Source organism: Cebus imitator, unplaced genomic scaffold, assembly GCF_001604975.1.
Source record: "Cebus imitator isolate Cc_AM_T3 unplaced genomic scaffold, Cebus_imitator-1.0 Scaffold523, whole genome shotgun sequence".
NCBI lineage: Eukaryota > Metazoa > Chordata > Mammalia > Primates > Cebidae > Cebus > Cebus imitator.
This window is the reverse complement of record NW_016107838.1, coordinates 762867-783337: the sequence shown is the minus strand read 5'-3', so window position 1 is coordinate 783337 and position 20471 is coordinate 762867. Positions and strand designations below refer to the sequence as shown.

At 43.2% G+C, this 20471-nt stretch overlaps 2 protein-coding genes across 5 annotated transcripts in view; one reads left to right on the top strand and one right to left on the bottom strand.

The window, feature by feature from the left end:
• The window catches only part of MCPH1 (microcephalin 1), a 244616-nt gene that overhangs the window by 76457 nt on the left and 147688 nt on the right, over positions 1–20471 (bottom strand). The gene's annotated exons all lie outside the window — the stretch shown is intronic.
• Positions 3248–20471, top strand: part of ANGPT2 (angiopoietin 2) — a 62191-nt gene continuing 44967 nt past the window's right edge. Inside the window, exon 1 of the mRNA XM_037733419.1 lies at positions 3248–4186. Within this exon, the coding sequence (XP_037589347.1) occupies positions 3899–4186 (288 nt within the window). The 5' untranslated portion in view covers positions 3248–3898. The remainder of the gene's footprint in view (positions 4187–20471) is intronic.

Sequence of the window (20471 nt, the reverse complement as noted above, 5' to 3'; positions counted from 1 at the left end):
TGACGACCACGCACGGTCACCGCACCACGTCCACCGTCGACGGCCATGACGACCACGCATGGTCACCACACCGCATGCACTATTGATGGCCTTGATGATCACGCACTGTCACCACAGGCCTTGATGATCACGCACTGTCACCACACTGCATGTACTGCTGACGGCCTTTCCAACCACACACGGTCACCCCACCGCATGCACTGTCGACGGCCTTGCTGACCACACATGGTCACCCCACTGCACGCACTGTCAATAGCCTTGCTGACCACACACGGTCACCACACTGCGTGCACTGTTGACAGCCTTGATGACCACACATGGTCACTGCACTGTGTACAGTGTCAATGGCCTTGCTCACCACATTCGGTTATTTCACTGTGTTTGCTGTGGGCGCCCTTGCTGACCACACGTGGTGGTCACTGCGCTGCGTGTCCTGTCAACAGCCTTGCCAAACACACACAGTCACCGTACCACGGGCATTGTGCACAGCCTTGCCTAGCACCTCCCACCCCTGCAGACCACCTAGGCTGTCACTCAGAGGCCAGCAAGTTCTGAGTCCAGACCCAGCTTCGAACAGTCTATGAGCTAAGAATGGTTTTTAAACTTTTAAATGATTGGAGAAAACACAGAGAATATTTCATGATGTGAAAATTACAAGAAATTCACATTTCAGTATCACGAATAAAGCTTTACAGGAGCCCAGCACGCTCGTTCTGTTATGCTGTCCCGTAGCTCCTTTGTACAACATCAGAGTTGAGTTGTGGCGATGGTGACCGTATAGCCTGCAGAGCTGAAAATAATCACCATCTGACACTTTACAGAAAGAGTTTGCCAACTCCAGGTCTACTAGAGCTTCCTTTGACTCTCTGGTTCTGATAATTTCCATTCAGGAATCGACAAAGAACTGTTCCTTCCATGTTTGTAAATTGAGGGGATCTGAGAAGGACGCTGTCCACGCCGGCTGCACACAGCACATTGTCCGTCCAGAAGCACCACTGTCTTCCTCGTGTGCTCTGACCGCTCCTTCTCCTACCACATCCAGTTTGTTCATGGGTCTCTCCCTCTCATACACTGTTAGCTTCTTTAGGTCAGGTACCCGGTTACATCAGTCTCTAGTCCCAGTGCACAGCATGGTGTCTAATACAAAGCTGGTAGACAAAAGTACTGTGGTACGCCCCCTCTCTGTTCGTTTCTTTTGAACCACCCTATCTGCCTGGAAGACAACTGATTTTTAAAACCACACATGCAGGCGGGGTGCAGTGGCTCACACCAGTGATCCTAGCTAGCACTTTGGGAGGCCAAGGCCAGAGGATCACTGCAAGGCCAGCCTGCCACAATAGTGAGACCCTGTCTCCACAAGAAATAGTATTAAAAAAAGGTAAAACCTTCTATGTGATATGAATACCTTATTAACAGAAGGTGTTAATCATTATAATATCATTATATTAATATAAGGAGGTGCTTTTTCAAACAGGAAATTTTTAAAATTGCACCCTCTGCTACTGCTCCACAATGAGGGCATAGCACAGTTACACGAATGGATGGTGGAAGAGCTGATTTCCATTTAATGGAACATGCCTACAAAAGAAAGGGGACTAATACTCCTAAACATACAATTATAACTTAATCCTAAAAATCCAACAGAGAAAAAATGATCTCCATTTCACGAGTAGGGAGACCGAGGCTTAGAGAATTTAAGCATCTGCTAGGTCGCACAGAACCAGGGTTCTAACACAGGTCTCCTCTTCAAGGTCTGTATGCTTTCCCCGACAGTGCACTGTCCGGATGCGTACATCATCTTCAACTGGCTCACTCAGTGGAGACCAGGTCCAGAATCTTGGCAGAATCATACTACCTCTTCTACTGATGGGGTCCTTCCCAGCATGTGTTCCAGCTTTTCTGTGCCACAGAACCCTTTGGTTGTCTGGTGAAATGTATGAACGCCTTCTCAAAAGATGACACGTGCTACTTTATTCAAATATGCAGTAAAGAGACCTAGGGATGGGTTTAATAAAAATATAGTTCTAAGTACAAGTGACAGCAAATAAAAATAGCTGATTACTATTGATGAGAAAGTCACAGATACTGATACTGTTGTTTGTTAACTATTCATAGATAAGGGAAAGGCTGTCTTTCTGTCAGAGCTTAGTGAACAGTAAAGATCTTTCGTAGGTAGATGTGGTCTGCCAGGTGAGGGTACGAGATATTCAGCACTCACTGGGAATAATAAGCCTTGTATACTGGGAGCTAAACAGACCACAACACAGGCAGGGGGCTTTTTCCCCACGTACACTTGGGCTGGTGAGTTAACATATTGTTAACCTCTGAAGTATGAAGTTCTCGTTGTTAAAGGAAGTGACTCGTAGGACTTACAGAGCCAGGGGATGAAGTAAAAAAATATTGTGAGTGCACCCCCTAAAATGCACAGATAAGGACGTTAGAGCTTAATTAAAAAGGGGAAGTGACTTGCCCGGGTCTAATACCAAGGGGAACTAATGTAATTGATAATGTGCTACAAAATGCTGAGATGTCAACAAATCCTGATACAATAAAAAAGTTTGTGGGCCAGACGAGGGGGCTCATGCTTGTAATCACAGCACATTGGGAGGCTGAGGAGGGCAGATCACAAGGTCAGGAGTTTGAGACCAGCCTGACCAACATGGTGAAACCCCATCTCTACTAAAAATACAAAAATTAGCTGGGCCTGGTGGCATATGCCTGTAGTCCCAGCTATTCAGGAGGCTGAGGCAGGAGAGTTGCTTTAACCCAGGAGGTAGAGGTTGCAGTGAGCCAAGATCGCACCACTGCACTCCAGCCTGGGCAACAGAGTGAGACTCTTTCTCAAAAAAAAAAAAAAAAGAAAGAAAAAGAGAAAAGAAGTTTGAGTTCCTCTTTCACTTAAATTCTACTTTCTCTATTGTAATGTAATTAATCAGTACAGTGTACTTTTAGTGTGAATATACAAGTGGATTTTTCTTAAAGAATACATGTCAGAGCTCAGAAACTGAAGTTTCTAACATGACTTAATAACAGAAGATCTTCCTCTCCAACTGTTTTGAAATGAAAGTCTTTTGTAACGTTGCCAGTGGCTCAAAAATCAACTAATGTCAATGAATCTATTTTTCCCTCTGGAAAGGCACGAGTTTACAAGAGCCAAACTTCTTCCTCTTTATTTGTAATAACAAAAATGAACTGAAGCCCTGTAGTATTTTTATTCCTCAAGGAAAAAACAGGAACTTTCATTGTGCTTTAACAGTAAAGTTATTACCTCAGATACCTTGCCAGCTTAGCACGGTGAAATCAGTTTCAGACAAAAGAGATCAACTGCTCTCTCTAGGAAATACTTAATTAGGGTGGTGCCTAGGAATGCCCAGGGGTCCTGTAACGATCGGTTTTTCCCGGAGGATTTCTGCAGCATGCGGTCCCGTTGGACGGCAGGCATTCTGCTCTGATTTTTCCTGTTGCCTGGCTAGTGACCCCCTACAGGAAGATAGCAGATCAGCCAGGAGGGCGGAGCAGCCCACTACACATGTCTGGCTGCTCTTATCAACTTATCATATAAGGAAAGGAAAGTGATTGATTCGGATACTGACACTGTAGGATCTGGGGAGAGAGAAACAAAGGACGGTGAAAGCTGCTCTGTAGAAGCTGGCACAGCCCTCCCAAGCGAGCAGGACCGTTCTTCCCACTGCAATCTGACAGTTTACTGCATGCCTGGAGAGAACACAGCACTTAAAACCAAGTTTGCTACTGGAAAAAGAGGCAAGAGAAGACTTTCATTGACGGACCCAGCCATGGCAGCACAGTAGCCCTGCGTTTCCGACGGCAGCAGCTCGGGACTCTGGACGTGTGTGTGCCTTCAAGTTTGCTGAGCTGCTGATTTATTCCTGAAGAAAGAATGTGGCAGATTGTTTTCTTTACTCTGAGCTGTGATCTTGTCTTGGCCGCAGCCTATAACAACTTTCGGAAGAGCATGGACAGCATAGGAAAGAAGCAGTATCAGGTTCAGCACGGGTCCTGCAGCTACACGTTCCTCCTGCCCGAGATGGACAACTGCCGTTCTCCCTCCAGCCCCTACGTGTCCAATGCTGTGCAGAGGGACGCGCCGCTGGAGTACGATGACTCGGTGCAGAGGCTGCAGCTGCTGGAGAACATCATGGAAAACAACACTCAGTGGCTAATGAAGGTAGGGAAACCGTCCATCTGTCTTTGCGAACAATCCATGCTATTAAGATCAGCTTGGCAGCAGCTCTGGTTTTAACAACCAAAAAAAAAAAGGGGGGGGGGATTAAGAGGATTAGAGCTGGAGAGCAGGTTGCGGGTACCCTAGGATGAAAGATCATTTTTCTTTTATTCTATCCCAGGGTGTGTGGGTAGTCCCGGGGTGAAAATAATTATTTGGAAAGAACGCCAGGGTCAATACAGAAAATCCTTAAAGTTGCAGATCTTTATTAACAAAGTAGAGGAAATACACTCCTGCACAACTTGTGTGCCATTCTGTTTGTTTACATCGCTGAAGCTCGGTAAGACCCATCACCAGGGAGGCGCTCAGCTGATTGCAGGCGAGTGAGGGAAGGCTGTGAGCCACAGCAGCCTGCGAGCCAGGAAGACCGTGACAACCCTGCTGATGACCGGGACAGAACGGATAGAGTAAAGTGCTTTACCAATTTCCTGAATTTATTTACTAAAGTAGGTTGTGACTCTTGGTAAACGAGAGGAAATTAAATAAAGCAGACTTTATGTTGCTCAGATTCTCAGGGCTCTGTGGCTAAGGGCTTGCCATCTGTAAACAGGGGCAGTTTTCCCAAGCGTCCGGAAAGTATTCAGCACTGCAGCCTCGGCAGTTCGAGCCACCCATGTGGAATGCGTCCCCACGTGGGGCGGTTATGTTCAAGTCATGCCACGGCAGGACGGTCTGACAGTTTGCTCTTGTTCTTGGGGTGATTCCACTGTTTCACAGATGATCCCGCTGCTTCCTAGGCTTTTTATGGAGACGTAACCAAAATAGGATATTGAAAGCTTTTCCTTTCACAGATAATTTTTTTTCACGTGTAAACATGGGAGCTATTTATACAAAACCGCTGAAAAGCCAAATGACCCTGGACTTTTCTTTATATGGACTCCATATATTCTAAAGGAAGTTTAATCAAAATGCATAAATTAATTGTTAAGTGGCATGCTGATGTCGCGACATCAGCATGCTTACATGGCAAGGGATGTGATTATTTAAAACCACATAAAGTCTTTTAAAAGTTGGTGAGTCTTATTTAACACGTTACCCTAGAAAAGCACAGTTATTTTGTCACTCTCATTTTGCCATCAGCTTTTTGTTAGGACACCTTATCTGAATCTCAGAACGGATCTTGGATCCTCTTCTGTGCTTCTCATTACCCCACTACCTTCAGAGAGGAAATGGCTGAGTTATTATGTGAGCCGTGAGCCTAAATGAATGAACGTGAATGAATGCTCCCAGCACCACTGTAACGGTGTCAAGAGGAGTCATTAAAACAACAAAAATGTACCCAACTGACCTATCAAATGTATATTCATGTCATCTAAAACTCACCAGCAATGTCTTTTTAAGCTCCTGGCTAAGTGCTCCAGTAAGTTTCTCTCCTTTCCCAGGTCACTGTGGTGTGCTTTTAAACACCTCCTAAAATTCATAGCTGTGTAAGTAACTACGCTAAGCTTAGAAAGTATGCAGCAACGCAGGCTGGAATACGTGGAAGGCAAACTATATCCTAAATACTTGCTTAACGTGAACTTCCTATTTCTTTGTAAATGGTGACGTTTAATAACGTTCCCACATCAGCCGTGGTTACAGAGTCACTGTGAGGGATGAAAGACTCATTGCTGCAAATCTTCTGAGCTGCCCGACTGGCAAGTCATCTCCTATAATAAAGAGCCACGAAACAGAAAAGAATGCTTTGCCAAATGCAAGGCTGGTCAATTGTATTTGCTTAATTAAGCCTACATTAGGTATACCTGAAACTCCATAAGCAAAGCTCATATTTCTTTCTTAGGTAAACTACCCTTTCTCTTGGGTCTTTGAGATAGCATTTAAAGACAGAAAAAGACAAGGAATTCTATGTTAGGTGGCCCAAATTTCTTCCTTTCCAGGCTCACTTAGTCAATATTTGAGCAGTAGCAGCACAATGGTATTTCAAAAGTCCGTCTTTGGCTCTCTAGCTAAATACCGTCTCACCAAGAGTGACTCAATGTTTATCTTTTCGCCGGCTCCACACCTGCCCTCCTGGCCTAGCTCAGCAGCGAAAGGCAGTTTGCCCTCTTATTCGGTTTATAGGCTTCTGGCTTGGGAATGAAAACAAAAATGCAAAGATGAAACCCACTTCAAGTGATTAAATGTAACCTCTCTGTTTGTTTTTCGCCTCTGTGTTTTGTCACCTGTGATAATAAACACTGATTTTCTCATGAGGAAGAAAATAATATACTGTAAAATGGAATCATAGATAAACCGCACAGCTAAAGGATCACCATTGCAACCTAACACCCACTGATTTGATTAGCACACACACAAAGCAGCAGCACAATTCTGGGTTTTTTACTGCTTTACATACTTTCTTTTGAGCTATTTTTTTTTAAATGTTTCCGTATCTCCTTTCTTTCCTGGATCAGCACTAAAAATGAAAGATTGAAAAACAACTTACTACAAAATCTGTATACTTTTAGTAAATTGAAACACTTGTCAGGAAGGAAATTAAGACCAAGTTTCTGGTTCATTTTAGGGCAAATAAATAGTAGTTCAACCTCTGAGTGGTCAGCATAGCCTAAGGAGCTTAGACTGAGAGAAAGCAGGTTTCAAATCATCAAAAGGTCCCACGCTGCCCCTTTAATCTGTCCGGCAAAGGAAGTGTCAGGCTTCTGAATGAACTCAGGAAGATGAATGGAACAATACGGGACAGCTCACTTGCTGTGTAGTAGCTAAACAAGGATAAGATAAATTCATGTTTGCTAGCACACCAAACACACCGCAATGGCCCAAAGACCAATCATGCCACGTCTCTCCTGCTAATCCTGCAAATAGTCTAAACCTGTGCCCTGGTGGTATTAAACACACTCTGTAGAAACTCACAAATAATTTAGCAAAATGGATTGTATTTTTCTAGGAGACCGAAGGGATTTTTTTCTTGATAAGAGGAAATATGGAAAGGAAATAACTATTTCACACTGATGAATGCCTCATACCTATAAACAACTACAAAGTCTACAGACACTTTAAAACAGAATGATTTGAAAAATAAAAGTTGATCCCTATTACATATGCAAACATTTCCTCTGCCATCTTTTTCTTTAAACAATACAAGAACAAGGTGGAAGCTGTAAATGTGAATTGCAATCCTTTTCTTTCTTTAAAAGCAATAACAATGGATCTTTTTCATAAGATATTAGAGCTACTAGTCATGAATCAATGCATAAGATACCAGGCAGTTATGCTCTTCAAACATAACTGCTGTCACTGGGAGAAACAGATGGTGAGAGGCTCATAGAGGAACCCAGTCCACCAGCCCCACTCTGCCCTTGCTAGGGACTGTGTGTGTGTGTGTGTGTGTGTGTGTGTGTGTGTCATGTGTGGCTACAAAACACTCCTTAGCTGTATATTAAAACAACAACAACAATAAAACCCAGGGCTTGGTTCGTAAGAGGAAAGAAAAAATCCCACCCCTTCTGCAGCCACTGGTCTGCGGTAGCAGAAGACTAGAAGCATGACTGTATCCACTGGCTGGCTACATCCTGGGTGGTGAAGTATGATTGTGCTCAGTTTTAGAAACAAATTTTGTGCATCCAGATAAACTGATTAAACCCTCTATTTAAGATTGCTGGAAAAAAATTGCTATTATTCATTAGGTATTAGTATTACTTTATAGTAAGGAATGAAGAAGAGAGAGTTTCACGATGGTAGGAGAGGTGCAATGTATTTAAGTGTGGAAATACAAATAGAGTTTACTGTATCTCTTATGCATATGTATATACATAGTACAGTATGTGTCTACACAGCATATAAATGTTTACCATATATGGATTATATATTATACATATACCATTTGTTTTCTATGGCTAAGTAGTCATTGTTTCCTAAATGGAGTTGTCTGACATACCGGATTAACTACTTAGACATCACACTATGGGGAGATGATCATTTGCTTGCAGAGTCTAGAAGTAGGAAATGGATTTCCATAATCTTACATTCTATTTAGATGCTAGATAATCCACACTGTCCCAATATCGAAGTCTGAAAATCTTTTGATTTTAATCAATGTGGCTCTTTCCAGTTGTCAAACAGGCTGTAATCCACAAGTTTATTTGTAAGCCAGTTATCATAGGTGGAACTTGAGAAAGATAATGGTCTTATCAGTGGTGATCAGATGCTCAGGCTGGTCCATGGTGCTTATTTTAATCCATAAAATAACTAAAATTTTGCATATTTAAAATTGAAAAACAAGAGTTAAAATCAACCCTATCATGATGGGAGCAATTTAAAAAACAAAACAGAAATATTATGAAAGTAAGATATGGGCAAGGTTAAAAAAAACGTAAGTCAGGCTATTAAAATGGTAGAAATGGGAAACAGATTCTCCTTCCGCAGTCTTCCATCCCTTTTTTGGAGATGAGCACTCAGAGATTTGCACCAGCCCTTTATTTAAGGTGCCAAATTTAATATGAAATGTACAGCTTTCCTTCTTTTTAAAACATAAACAGTGGCATTATAGTATAATCACGATCTTTTCCAGGCCGCAAATGACATCACAAGAGTTTGGAGGAAAGATTATATTTAGGAACAAAAAGCAAAATTTGCAAGTTTGAGGTAAAGGAATATATGGATTAAAAGTGTGGGGGGGTGGAGACAGAGACACCATCTGTGAGGCAGTCAGTCAAAATTCGGAAGTGGGTAGGACGTGGCACAACTGTTTTGACAGGGAAGAAAGGAGGCGGTTTATATCTTTCCATATCTGGCCACAAAATGACAGCAGGGCCTGGACAGCTTTGTGGATTTCCTGAGTTGAGATCGAGAGGATGCATTCAATGAATCAGGAACACGGACAGACTGTTTTCCAAATACCTGTTCACAATTTGCAGGATGTTTACGGTACTTAATGACAAGTCGGCAGGCAAACCATTCTCTCTCTCCCTGTATATGTGTGTGTATGTGTACACACTTATGTCATATTAAATATATAAAATATACATGTGTTCTGTAGGATAGCCCTTTAAGATTGGTTTCATTTGGCAACTGGTAAGGTTGACCCTAATTAAACAGGGCCCATCTAGACAGCCAGCACCCATTCTCTTTTCACTACATCCTCCTTTGACTTGAAGGAACCTAACAATGAGAATTTTCTCTTACATTATTCTAGAACTATTCGGATATAAAGACAGCCACTCAACTTTGCAGCCACGCCATTCATCACGAAGGTAGCAATAGTAACATCCTAACCGGGTAGCTCTGAATCACTTTAAAGCACTATCCACACCTCACCTCATTTTGCCCCAGGAATATCTCTAGCACACAGGTATGGTAGGTATGGTAGATGCAAGCCTGTATGTTTTTTTAAGTCCCTTATAAACACAGGCCATACTAACACCATGTCCTCTGCAGTTTAGCAGCCTTGTATGGATTGCCCAGTGGTAAAGTAAACACGTGAAAGCACACGTATCCCCGCCTCTGACAAAAGCAGAACTTTCCGTGGGGCTGAAAAGGCTGAGGAAACTGCTGAGAGAAGTGTGAATGAATACAAATTTGGGCAGAAGTGTGTTATTTCTCAGTTCATTAGCGTAAGTGAGTGAACACCCCACAACCCCTTCCACCCCTCCTGGGGGGGTTTCCAGTTCCGGGCAGGAGCCGTGAAAGTTTATTTGTTCAAAAAATATTTATTGAGTGCCTACACATGTCCAGGCAGTGTTGTTTCTAGGTGCCTGGAAGAAGTCGGGCACAGTGGCTCACACTGTAATCCTAGAGCTTTGGGAGGCCGAGATGGGAGGACACTTTGAGGTCAGGAGTTCAAGGCCAGCCTGATCAACAGAGTGAGACCCGATTTCTACCAGGTCACATGGCTGTGGTCCCAGCTACTTGGGAGGCTGAGTTGGGAGGACTGCCTGTGTCCAGGAGGTAGAGGCTGCAGTGAACTATGATTGCCCCATTGCACTCCAGCCTAGGCAACAAAGTGAGACCCTGTCTCTTAAAAAAAAAAAAAAAAAACAATGCCTAAGAGTCTTGCCCCAGGGAATACTGCACTATGGTCAGAATGTGCAGTGCAGCAGCAGCTGGTATGCGCTGCACAGGAGGATAAATGAATGAAAGGAGAAATTAACCACAGCACAAGGGAGTCAGGAGGGTAAAGGACTATGGGGTGGGGATGATGTGAGGTCCTTGGTCACTACACGGAAACCCTTTTATAAAAGGAAAGTCAATCAGAACTATTTCTGAGTGGTTGTTATTCCTATTATCCAAGTAATATACGGATATTGCAGAAAATAGAGAATATACAAAGAATGACAAAACTATTAGGCATAATTATAAGATTCTGAAATAACAATTCTTAATAATTAATGCCTATATGTATGTAAAAAACACTGTATATATATATATATATCTGCAGTACTTATTATATAGTACTGTATATATATAATATAGTACTTATTATATAGCATGTGTGTATATATATATATATATATAATCTATAGTACTTATTATATAGTACATATTTTAAATTACCTCCCTAATGACTTGTTTGAATTAAAAATTTAAAAAAAGTAAGCCTGAGAAGTTAAGTAACTGGTTGACGCCCCTGGTTAGTCTTGGCAGCAATTCTCGCCCGCTGGGACTCCCATCTTTAGACAAGTGCAGGGCACCCCTAGGCCAGCATCAGGACCTGAAATACCAGGTCCCTGCAGCAGACTTGGCGGATTCCGGCTGCTGAGAGCACAGCTTTGTTCTCACCTGTAGACAGGTGAGATGCCAGCCCTTCTATGTGAGAATGGTGCTGAAGTTGAAGCTGCTAAGGAAACAAACAAAAACGAGCAACTGGGAATAACTTGTTTGTAAAGGAATGACATGAAATTCTACCGCGTCATAGAATTGGTGCAATTGGTAGAATTGCTACAACTATTTAATAGTTCAGAAGACTAAAAACAAATTTATGTGGCCAGTGTAGTGGCTCATACCTGTAAGGCCAGCACTTTGGTGGGCCGAGGCAGGTCGATTGCTTGAGCTCAGGAGTTCAAGACTAGCCTGGCCAACATGATGAAATCCCATATCTACCAAAAAAAAATATAAAAATCACCCATGCATGGTGGTGCGTGCCCATGGTCCCAGCTACTCAGGAGGGAGAGACGAGAGGATCATTTGAACCCAGGAGGCGGAAGCTGTAGTGAGCCAGGGTGGCACCATTGCACTCCAGCTTCGGTGACACAGTGAGACCCTGTCTCAAAGAAAAAAAAACCCTAAAAAAAAAAAAAACAAGACAAAGAAACCCCACAAATTATGTTATAACCAAGAGAAAGTATACATGGATATTCTTACAAACCATACATGTAGTCACGGTCCTGTTCTGAAAGTTACAGGGTGAAATGCTGGATTCCACAGTATACCACTTGAAAGGCAGGCCAAAGAAATTCAGTCTCAGGGAAGTTCCATGTAGCCCTCTCTTCCCACTATTAGAGTTTAAAAACTATTTGAGTGTTACTGTCCACGTAACATTCTACAGATGGGATCACCAAAAATGGGCTGGCACTCGTATTACGTTAATGCTTAAAAAGAAAATGAGGTTGAGTTGAATGATTTGATGTAAATAAAAATAGTAAAAAAAAAAAAAAAAAAACTCAAGGATAGTGATTTAGAATAACCGTTTGAAGCATTTGTTGGGATTAAGATGACTGGTTTTTGTGTGGTTTAAAAATAAGGGAAGGAACTCTGCCCACCACTGCCTAGACTGCAGGTCAGGTATGCCAGCCAACTGTTTTAATATTTAATTAGATGGTTCTCCATGAAATCACCTTTCTTTTCTGTCCTAATCCTTCCTTGCACCAGTTGACAAAAGATGTGAAACCTATTAAAAAACTCCTGAGAACTGGACCTAAGCCTTTTACCAGAGTCCCTCCTGCCACCAGCTAAAACCTTTCTCTTTGCAATTCATCTAGAACCTCATTGAAACCCGGGGACTCTCCCGATCCCCGAGAGCGCTCCTCTGATGGTAACTACTTTCCCTCAAATCAGACTGGTTCTCCCTCCGAGCAACCTTTTATATATCTGTGAATTATTTTTTGGAATCTTTACATTAACCTGACAACTTATCATCACAAAATATTCAGAGTCGATATTTAATATTTTAAAAATCAGCAACCAAATTAAAAATATACACAAAAAATTGCTACCTGTCATTTAACAATATGTAATTTTATAATTTTTTTATGGACAATGGAGATTTTTAAAGAGATGAGATTCTAACGTATAGAAGTCTTGGGAAATGGATTATTTTATCATGTTGATGAAGTTTCATAGAGAATGAATCCTTTTCTGTGGGCTGATTAATTATAATCATAATTGGCTTTTGGAGGAGAGAACATGAACAAAATCTTAAAAGGAAGCAAGCATCCAGCCTTTCCTTCTCTTTCTCTCCATCTCTCTCTCTTCTTAAAATCCAGCTCTTGCAGAGTCTATTTCTCAAGTCTGTCACATTTAGTCCAGACCAACTGGGCATTTGTCACACTGACTCCCATGTTACCACTCTTGTTAACTCGAGGTTGGCCGTCCAGGTGGCTTAATCTGGTGTTTATCTGGTGATAAGACTACTATAGTCTAATACTGGTCTTATCACAAGGCTACTGGACACCATCCATATCTCCCTGTCTGAAGGACTCAGTATTTCAGGACATACATTAGCATTTTCACTATGACTGTTCTGGCAAATTCCAGGGAAGAAGGTTAAACTTTGAATTGTGGGCTCGTCTCTATTTGTCACTAATGGTATCCAACTGGACATGCTACATACGGATTTCTATTTTGTCTGCCCAAAGCATAGCTTAACAGTTATATTCAACAGCAAAAGGGGAAAATACACCATGAAGTTGTCTTATTTGTAAATCCACAGCCAGTGGCCATCCTCAGTATGAGTGGCTGAATCACGTGGGACGTTATAAGGACTGTCTAACATTCGCTTTTCTGTTCAAGACGTGCCAAAAGGGAGCGGGGAAACTGCCAGTTACCCTCTGCCTGAGGGGCCTCGGAGGCCCCAAGACCACCAACCAGAAAGAAAAAGAAGAGGTTAAAAAAAAAAAATTGAGACTATTTCAGGATTTTGTTTCTGGCCCAAGCCAGCCTCAGGAACTTAGCCAAACTTCAGCAAAGGGCTATGTTCGTGTTTTCCCGTAGTTTGAATGAAGGCATTCTGCACCAAAAGAAGAGGTATCTTGGACATGATCAGATTCAAGGAAATCTAATTTTTTTTAAATGTTGACATGTGAAGTCGATGCGATTACTGTTAGACCAGGATGCCTTTGAAGTTATTTTCCGGGGTGCTGGTGTACTTTTAACTATGTAACTATCAGAAGACCCTAGCCAGAGCTGTCAAGGTTTACTGGTGCAATCTGAAACTACAGAATAACATTTCGTTGTTGCTTTATTTGTTCCTTTTTATATGTAGTAAACGGCTTTTTAAAAGACAATTTTTTTAGGTAGTTTTAGGTTCACAGCAACATCTAGAGAAAAGTACAGGGGGTTCCCACATCCCCCCTCCACAGCACACACACAGCCTCCCCTACGATCAACGTCCTACATCAGAGAGGGGCATTTGTTAAAACTGATGAATGTACATTCGCATCATTATCACCCACAGCCCACAGTTTGCATCTGGTGCTGTACATTCTGTGGGTTTGGACAAATGTCTGAAGCCATGGGTCCACAACTGGAGCATCACACAGAGCAGCCTCACTGCCCTGAGCGTCCTCTGAGCTTGCCTGCCAAGCCCTTCTTCCCCTTCACCTCGATCCTTTTTACTGTCTTTAGTTTTCCCTTTTCCAGAGTGTCATAGGATTGGAATCATACAATACGTAGCCTTTTCAGATTGGCTTTTTTCACTTAATAAGTCACTTTAAAAAGTAAACAAAAGCAGGAATCACTGCAGAACAAATGTTTAGTGATCCCTTGCCTTAATTAACTGGCTGAAACAATCACTGCCTGTCTTCAGAAACAGTACCAGTTTTCTTACCTACATCAGCGACCTTATAGGAAATAAGATGATGGATAGCAAAGGGTATTGAGAACTGTAAGACGCTAGACAATTGCAGGAACTATAATTACATTTAACAGAAACACCAGAAAGACACTTATCAAGACCTATACTACATCTCACATTAAAGGTTATATTTCCAGTCACTCTCATCAGGTTAAAAGATCTAACTTCCATGCCTCTGAGTTACATACTTCAAAGCACATGTTCACTCTGTAAGGTAGTGAATTCCCTTTCGACACTGAAAAGGACCATTGTGTGTGTGTAAAATGTCTGCATTCTGCACAATGCATGAGTGCCTCTGTGGAAACGGCTCCAGTGCTGTCCACTGTGAAACGCTGTCTTCTAAACACCTCCCACCCCCGCTGCCCACCATGCTCCTATCACACATGCAGACACTGCCGTGACTGCGTTAACATAACCACACTCCATCATCACGTGTAATCTCATCCCTTCAGGTTCAGTGTGAGTCGTAAGCAATGCTGCTTCTGCGTGTTCCATTTCTATGGCAGAAGAAGGCAGGAACTAAAGGATTATTACAAGACAGCCCCAAACTACCTTCTAAGCAGGCATTTCGGGGTTAAGCAGTCAAGCCACATGTCTTAGCAGAAAAGATTCAGAATTCCTAAGAGGTACCATTTCCTCTGATTTTCTCTGGGTTCCTGACAGCATTTTCTCTGCCATAATTTCTGGAATCAACAGATGATATCAATTCTTGGTTATTCACTGGATAGTTATAAACATTAGTCTGAAGATAGTTGAAGTATTAGAGTTTTATTAGACTATGTAGTCTTTGGAATCTCAAAAAATTATTACATACAGATGTAGCTTTAAAATCCCCTAAACAAACTGGTCTTCTCAATGGGAAATTTTGGTGTAAAAATGCTACTTGAGAAAGTGCATTATTATATTTTGCTGAATAACAACAACAAAAAAAACCTCAAATTCCAACCACGAGCTAATTATCTATGCTTAACATTTGGGGTATATGCAATTCCTTATTATTTTTAACTATTAAGGAATAGGTTCTTAAACTTCCTTATATAAACTTTTCCAACTTCAATATAAAAAATTGTTAACGACAGGAATTCCTGACCTGAATCATTTCTAACTTAACTGTTCCAGTGACATGTTCTTAACAGTGGTGATGATTGGGACAAAAATGTTAGGAGTTAAAAAATTAAGACTAAGCCTGGGTGCAGTGGCTCACACCTGTAATCCCAGCACTTTGGGAGGCCAAGGCAGGAGGACTATGAGGTTGGGAGTTTGAGATAAGCCTGGCCTACGTGAAATCCCGGCTCTACGAAAAACACAAAAATTAGCCAGGCATGGTGGTGGTGGGGTGCCTGTAATCCTAGCTACTCAGGAAGCTGAGGAAAGAGAATCAATAGAACCCAGGAGGCAGAGGTTGTGGTGAGCCGAGACCACGCCATTGCACTCCAGCCTGGGCGACCGTGTGAGACTCTATCTCAAAAAAAAAAAAAAAAATTAGGTTAATCAGAACACCATCCCCTCAGATAACAACTGCATATTTTCAAGTACAGCATGGCTCCCTTCTGGGTAATAACAAACACAATAAATTCATACAGGCATTTCCCTTTAATTGGACAACTTTTAATACATATAATTTGTTTATGTTTATATAATTGGCCTGTTCCGTGCCAGGAAGGCTTTGCAGCTGCAATGCATAGAATTAATTGGTGGCACACCACTGTTCCTTTCCCCTTCTTCACCCCCAAATACCGCTACCACTAAAATAAACAGTCTCTGCATGAGAAAGCAGAAAAAAAATAACGAATAAGCAGCCCTCTCTATTTAACTAGGGCCCTTTCTCTGCACAGTTCCATTTTATTTTATTTTATTTATTTATTTCTGAGACAGAGTTTCGCTATTGTTACCAAGGCTGGAGTGCAATGGCGCAATCTTGGCTCACCGCAACCTCCGCCTCTTGGGTTCAGGCAATTCTCCCGCCTCAGCCTCCTGAGTAGCTGAGATTACAGGCATGTGCCACCATGCCCAGCTAATTTTTTCTATTTTTAGCAGAGACAGGGTTTCACCATGTTGACCAGGATGGTCTCGATCTCTTGACCTCGTGATCCACCTGCCTCAGCCTCCCAAAGTGCTGGGATTACAGGCGTGAGCCACTGCGCCCGGCTTACAGTTCCATTTTAAGTGATTTAAAATCCTAAGCCAGCATCAGCTGAGATGGTCAGCTTCGAGTCAGGGCCCCAGGAGCTGTGGAAGGTAAGCGCCCAAGGAAATCCCTTACCTAACACACTTGCCCCTTCTCAAAATGAGGGCCTTGGAGCACCTTCAGTTGTTGGTTTCAAAAGTCTACAGGGGTCTTGCAGAAAAGACACTGGTTATTAGGACAGCGGTCAAAACAGAGAGAGGCATTCCTTCCCCTTGGGCTGTAACTGTGAAGTGACCGTGGTGACCACGTTGCTGACCATCATTGTGGTGGCAGCTGGCATTTATCAGGTGCACGCCATGTGTCTACATGTCTCACTCAGTTTCACAACAGCTTATCCTATCTGGGTAAGAGGCTCAAGCTCTGAGAGGTATCAGAATATACGCAGACCGCAAGACTCTGATAAAATTTCTTCCTTTCAGAGCCTCTTACAATAAAACAGATTTTAAAAAGAGTTCAATAAGAAATCCACCCCTGTCTGGGTCAGGAGGGCCAACAGACCTCGCCAACGCCTGCCACCTTACACTGCCCCAGCTGTCACGTCCAAAGCACGCCCCTCACCCCAAGTGGGAACAAAGGAAAATCTGGGAAACAGGGAGCAGACCAACTTCGGTAGATTCCCTCGTCTCTGCGTCACCACAGACGAGAGGTGAGGCCAGGCTGGATGCTGAGTGGCTGGCTTGGTGCCAGAGCAAAAACTGGCTGCAGAGCCAGGGTCACCACATGTGTCTGGGCACCACACTGCAGTCAGGGGGTGGGGAGTGTGCAACTGCCCCATGCCACACTGCTTCACTCCCAGGACCAGCACACACAGGGACAGGCAGAGCACTGGGGATTCAACCTCCACATGGCTGTGGCCTGGGCTGGGTGTCAATGACGCTGCCACCCTTCACCACATCTACAGACGGAGCCGCTGCATGGCAAGGCTTTCCAGATGGGGAGGGATTCATGAAGAGGCATGGCAGTTGGTATAAAATTGAAATGCAACTCTTTTGAAGACAGCATTGTAGGAATAAAGGGCGGGCAAAATCAGCCCTGATAGCAGGCACGTCTTCCATTCACAGCACATCCCCTGTCCCCAAGCGATCACCTGGGCAAGGCCAACCCCGGCCTTTTCACGGATCCAGCTGCTGTCATGGCTGTATGGGTATAGCTCAGACTCGAGCCCTGCTGCCTCTGTTTTAGAGAATCTAGCTTGGTTTTTTTTTGAAATATATTTTTTGAACTTACCTAGAGTAAAATTCACAAATCTTGAGTGTACAACTTGGTAAATTTTTATATCTGCGTGCACCTATAACTGCCCAGCTCAAATACAGAGTGCTTCCTGCCCTGCATGTGACTTCCCCACACCCCTCCTCATCTATATCTGTGCGCGCCTGCGTAATGACCACTCAGGCTCAAGATACAGAGGGTTTCCTGCTCTGCACGAAGCTTCCTCACGCCCCTCCTCGTCCACATCTGTGCACATCTGTGTAATGACCACACAGCTCAAGATACAGAGGGCTTCCCGCCCTGTACGCGACTCCCTCACGCCCCTCCTCATCAACATCTCCCTCTGTTCGAGGCCAATCCTAACTGCTGTCTTTCACCCACCATGGGTTAATTTTTGCTAAGTTTTGAACTTCATGTAATTGGAACAATATAGTACATACTCCTTTTTGGTCTGTTTTATTATTTCTGTGATGCATCCACACTGTTGTGCATGCTGAAGTTTGCTCCTTTCCATCACTGTGCAGTGTTTCGCTGGGTAACACAATTTACACGCCCATGGTACTGCTGTAGATTGGCATTTGTGTTCTCTTATGGAAGTCAACACTTCAACCACTTCTTAACTCTACAAAGCCATGAGTCATGTTTCTTGCACTGCTAGCTCTCAAACCTATGCAGCTGCACTGACTTAGAGCCGCTTTCACTGGGTCCCAAGACTAATCTGCCTTCTAATGAAATCCACTCTTCAGAATATACGTTGGAAGGTCTTGGTGTTTATTCCTTGGTACCCAGAACCAACTTTTGAGGAATACATTGATTCATTAAGTACTGGTCAAACATCACTCCCCTCAGGTTATAATCAGAGGTTAACAAGGAGGTACTGAAGTACAACAGATGGCTAAGAAGTGATGAACCTTTATCAACCACCAATGGAAAAGAAGGTGGGAATAAAAGGAAGGACCCAAGTGTCTATCTGCGGCTCACTCTGCTTTTTCAAACCTTCCCTTCCTCCCTGATAGCACCTTCTTTTTCTAGCATCATCAGAGAGAGATGCTTGTTACACACAATAATTTTCCCAATCAGAGCTTGCTTCTGTGAGCAACAGGACTTTTCTTTTTTCAAATTTTTCTAAATTGCATCAAGCTTCACCTTGTATGACTTACGGCCATCATTATAAAAATCCATCAGGCGTACGTTTGGTACAGTGGCCCATCAGCCAGCCTTGCAAGTTTGGCTGGTCTGATCTTTCCTCTTGAGTGCTTACTGGGACGACTGAAATTCAAAGAAGCTGCAATGAGAAACCCAGCGTTTCCCTCAAGCTGGCTGGAGGGGAGCTAGTGACCACTGTGGATAATGACTAAGATGAGGATACAAACCCCAATTTTGAGTTGAACACCGCCATTTTCAGGGAGTTGCCCAGGCTAGCATGGACTTTCCCGTGAAAGGCATCTAAGTTGCAGGGGATCAACAGCTGGGGGGTCAGGCCTGAGTACAAGAGAGGGTACTGTTAGGTCTACACACACCACCTGAAAATGCCGGGATGCGGGAAAGGCGTTTTGGACAAAGCCTTCACGTAGGTTCTAACTTTGGCCTCCTAAAGCCAGGGTAGGCCTCAAGCCACTCCAGGAGAGGGCCAAGATTCCAGTGGAACCAACTACTCATAATTTGAATCCCAAAGAGCAGCCAAAACTCCAATGTAGGTCCTTCTGCCGGGGGCGGGGTGGGGGGGGTTCAGTAAAGACACTAAACCACAAAGCTTAAGCTGGCAATTGGACCACTTCAATTTGAAACTAAATTTCTACAAGGAAGGGAAGCTTTCAAGAATTCACTACCACTGATAAAATTAAACTGGTTTGTAGGAGTCGTAACCCAAACTAGAGAAGTAACCACAGCGAGTTTTGGTTAAAAAAAAAAATCGGGGTAAGATGACTCACTGAAACAAACAAACAAACCTAACAATAGGAAAACCTTTGCCGAGACTCCCTGCTTCCGGTGCTCCCCTGGCCCCACATTCCCACTGGCATGGGAGCTTTTGTTCCCACTGAGTGAGTCAGTGGAGATGGGAATCTCTAGCGACTTGTGTGAACCAGTATCGCTATGGCTCTGAGAAACAGTGCTGCTGTGTTGTGTGTCACACACCACCGGTCAAAAGGCACTCTCCGATGGACGGGAACATGCGTCCATATCTACTGATGAGGCAAGTGGGTCGGCCATTCTACAGTGGTCCAAAGTGCTGCTGTGGCCCTGGGTCCCTTTAATAAATAGAGAAATATCTCTTGAAATAATTTTTCCCCTTTCAGATGTTGAGTAAAAATTCAAGCATGCAGAAGAAAACGTCAATTCTGAATGGCATGCTTTTTATAACTCATGGCAGTGGAGTGAAAGGGGAGAGGAATTTTCCACTAGCTTCCATGGCAAGAGACACATATGCAAGGCTAGAGGGTTAAAGAGAGGGGGCGGGCCTCCCGAACTGAAACTAATTATGGGAAAATGATTCAAGTCCCTGTACTTTTACCACAAGCATTTGGAGAATCACACTGAAAATTTACTTCCCAAATTGCTGTGGTATTCAAGTAAATTTGGCTTTTCTGTATAATCTAACATTATAAAACCAGTTCATCTTAGAGCAAGTGAGGATGGCGAGGAGGCAAACAATAAATTACAAGCAGAAACAGGCCACATGACTTAGGTAAAACTGGCACCAATCTGAACTGCAAAAAAATGCGTTTGGCCGACGGCAACCACGGTACCCACGGAGCACGTGCACGTTGCTCTGGGAATGCTTCTTCCGAGGTTATACCCTGGTTATAAACGCTGTTCACCTGAAA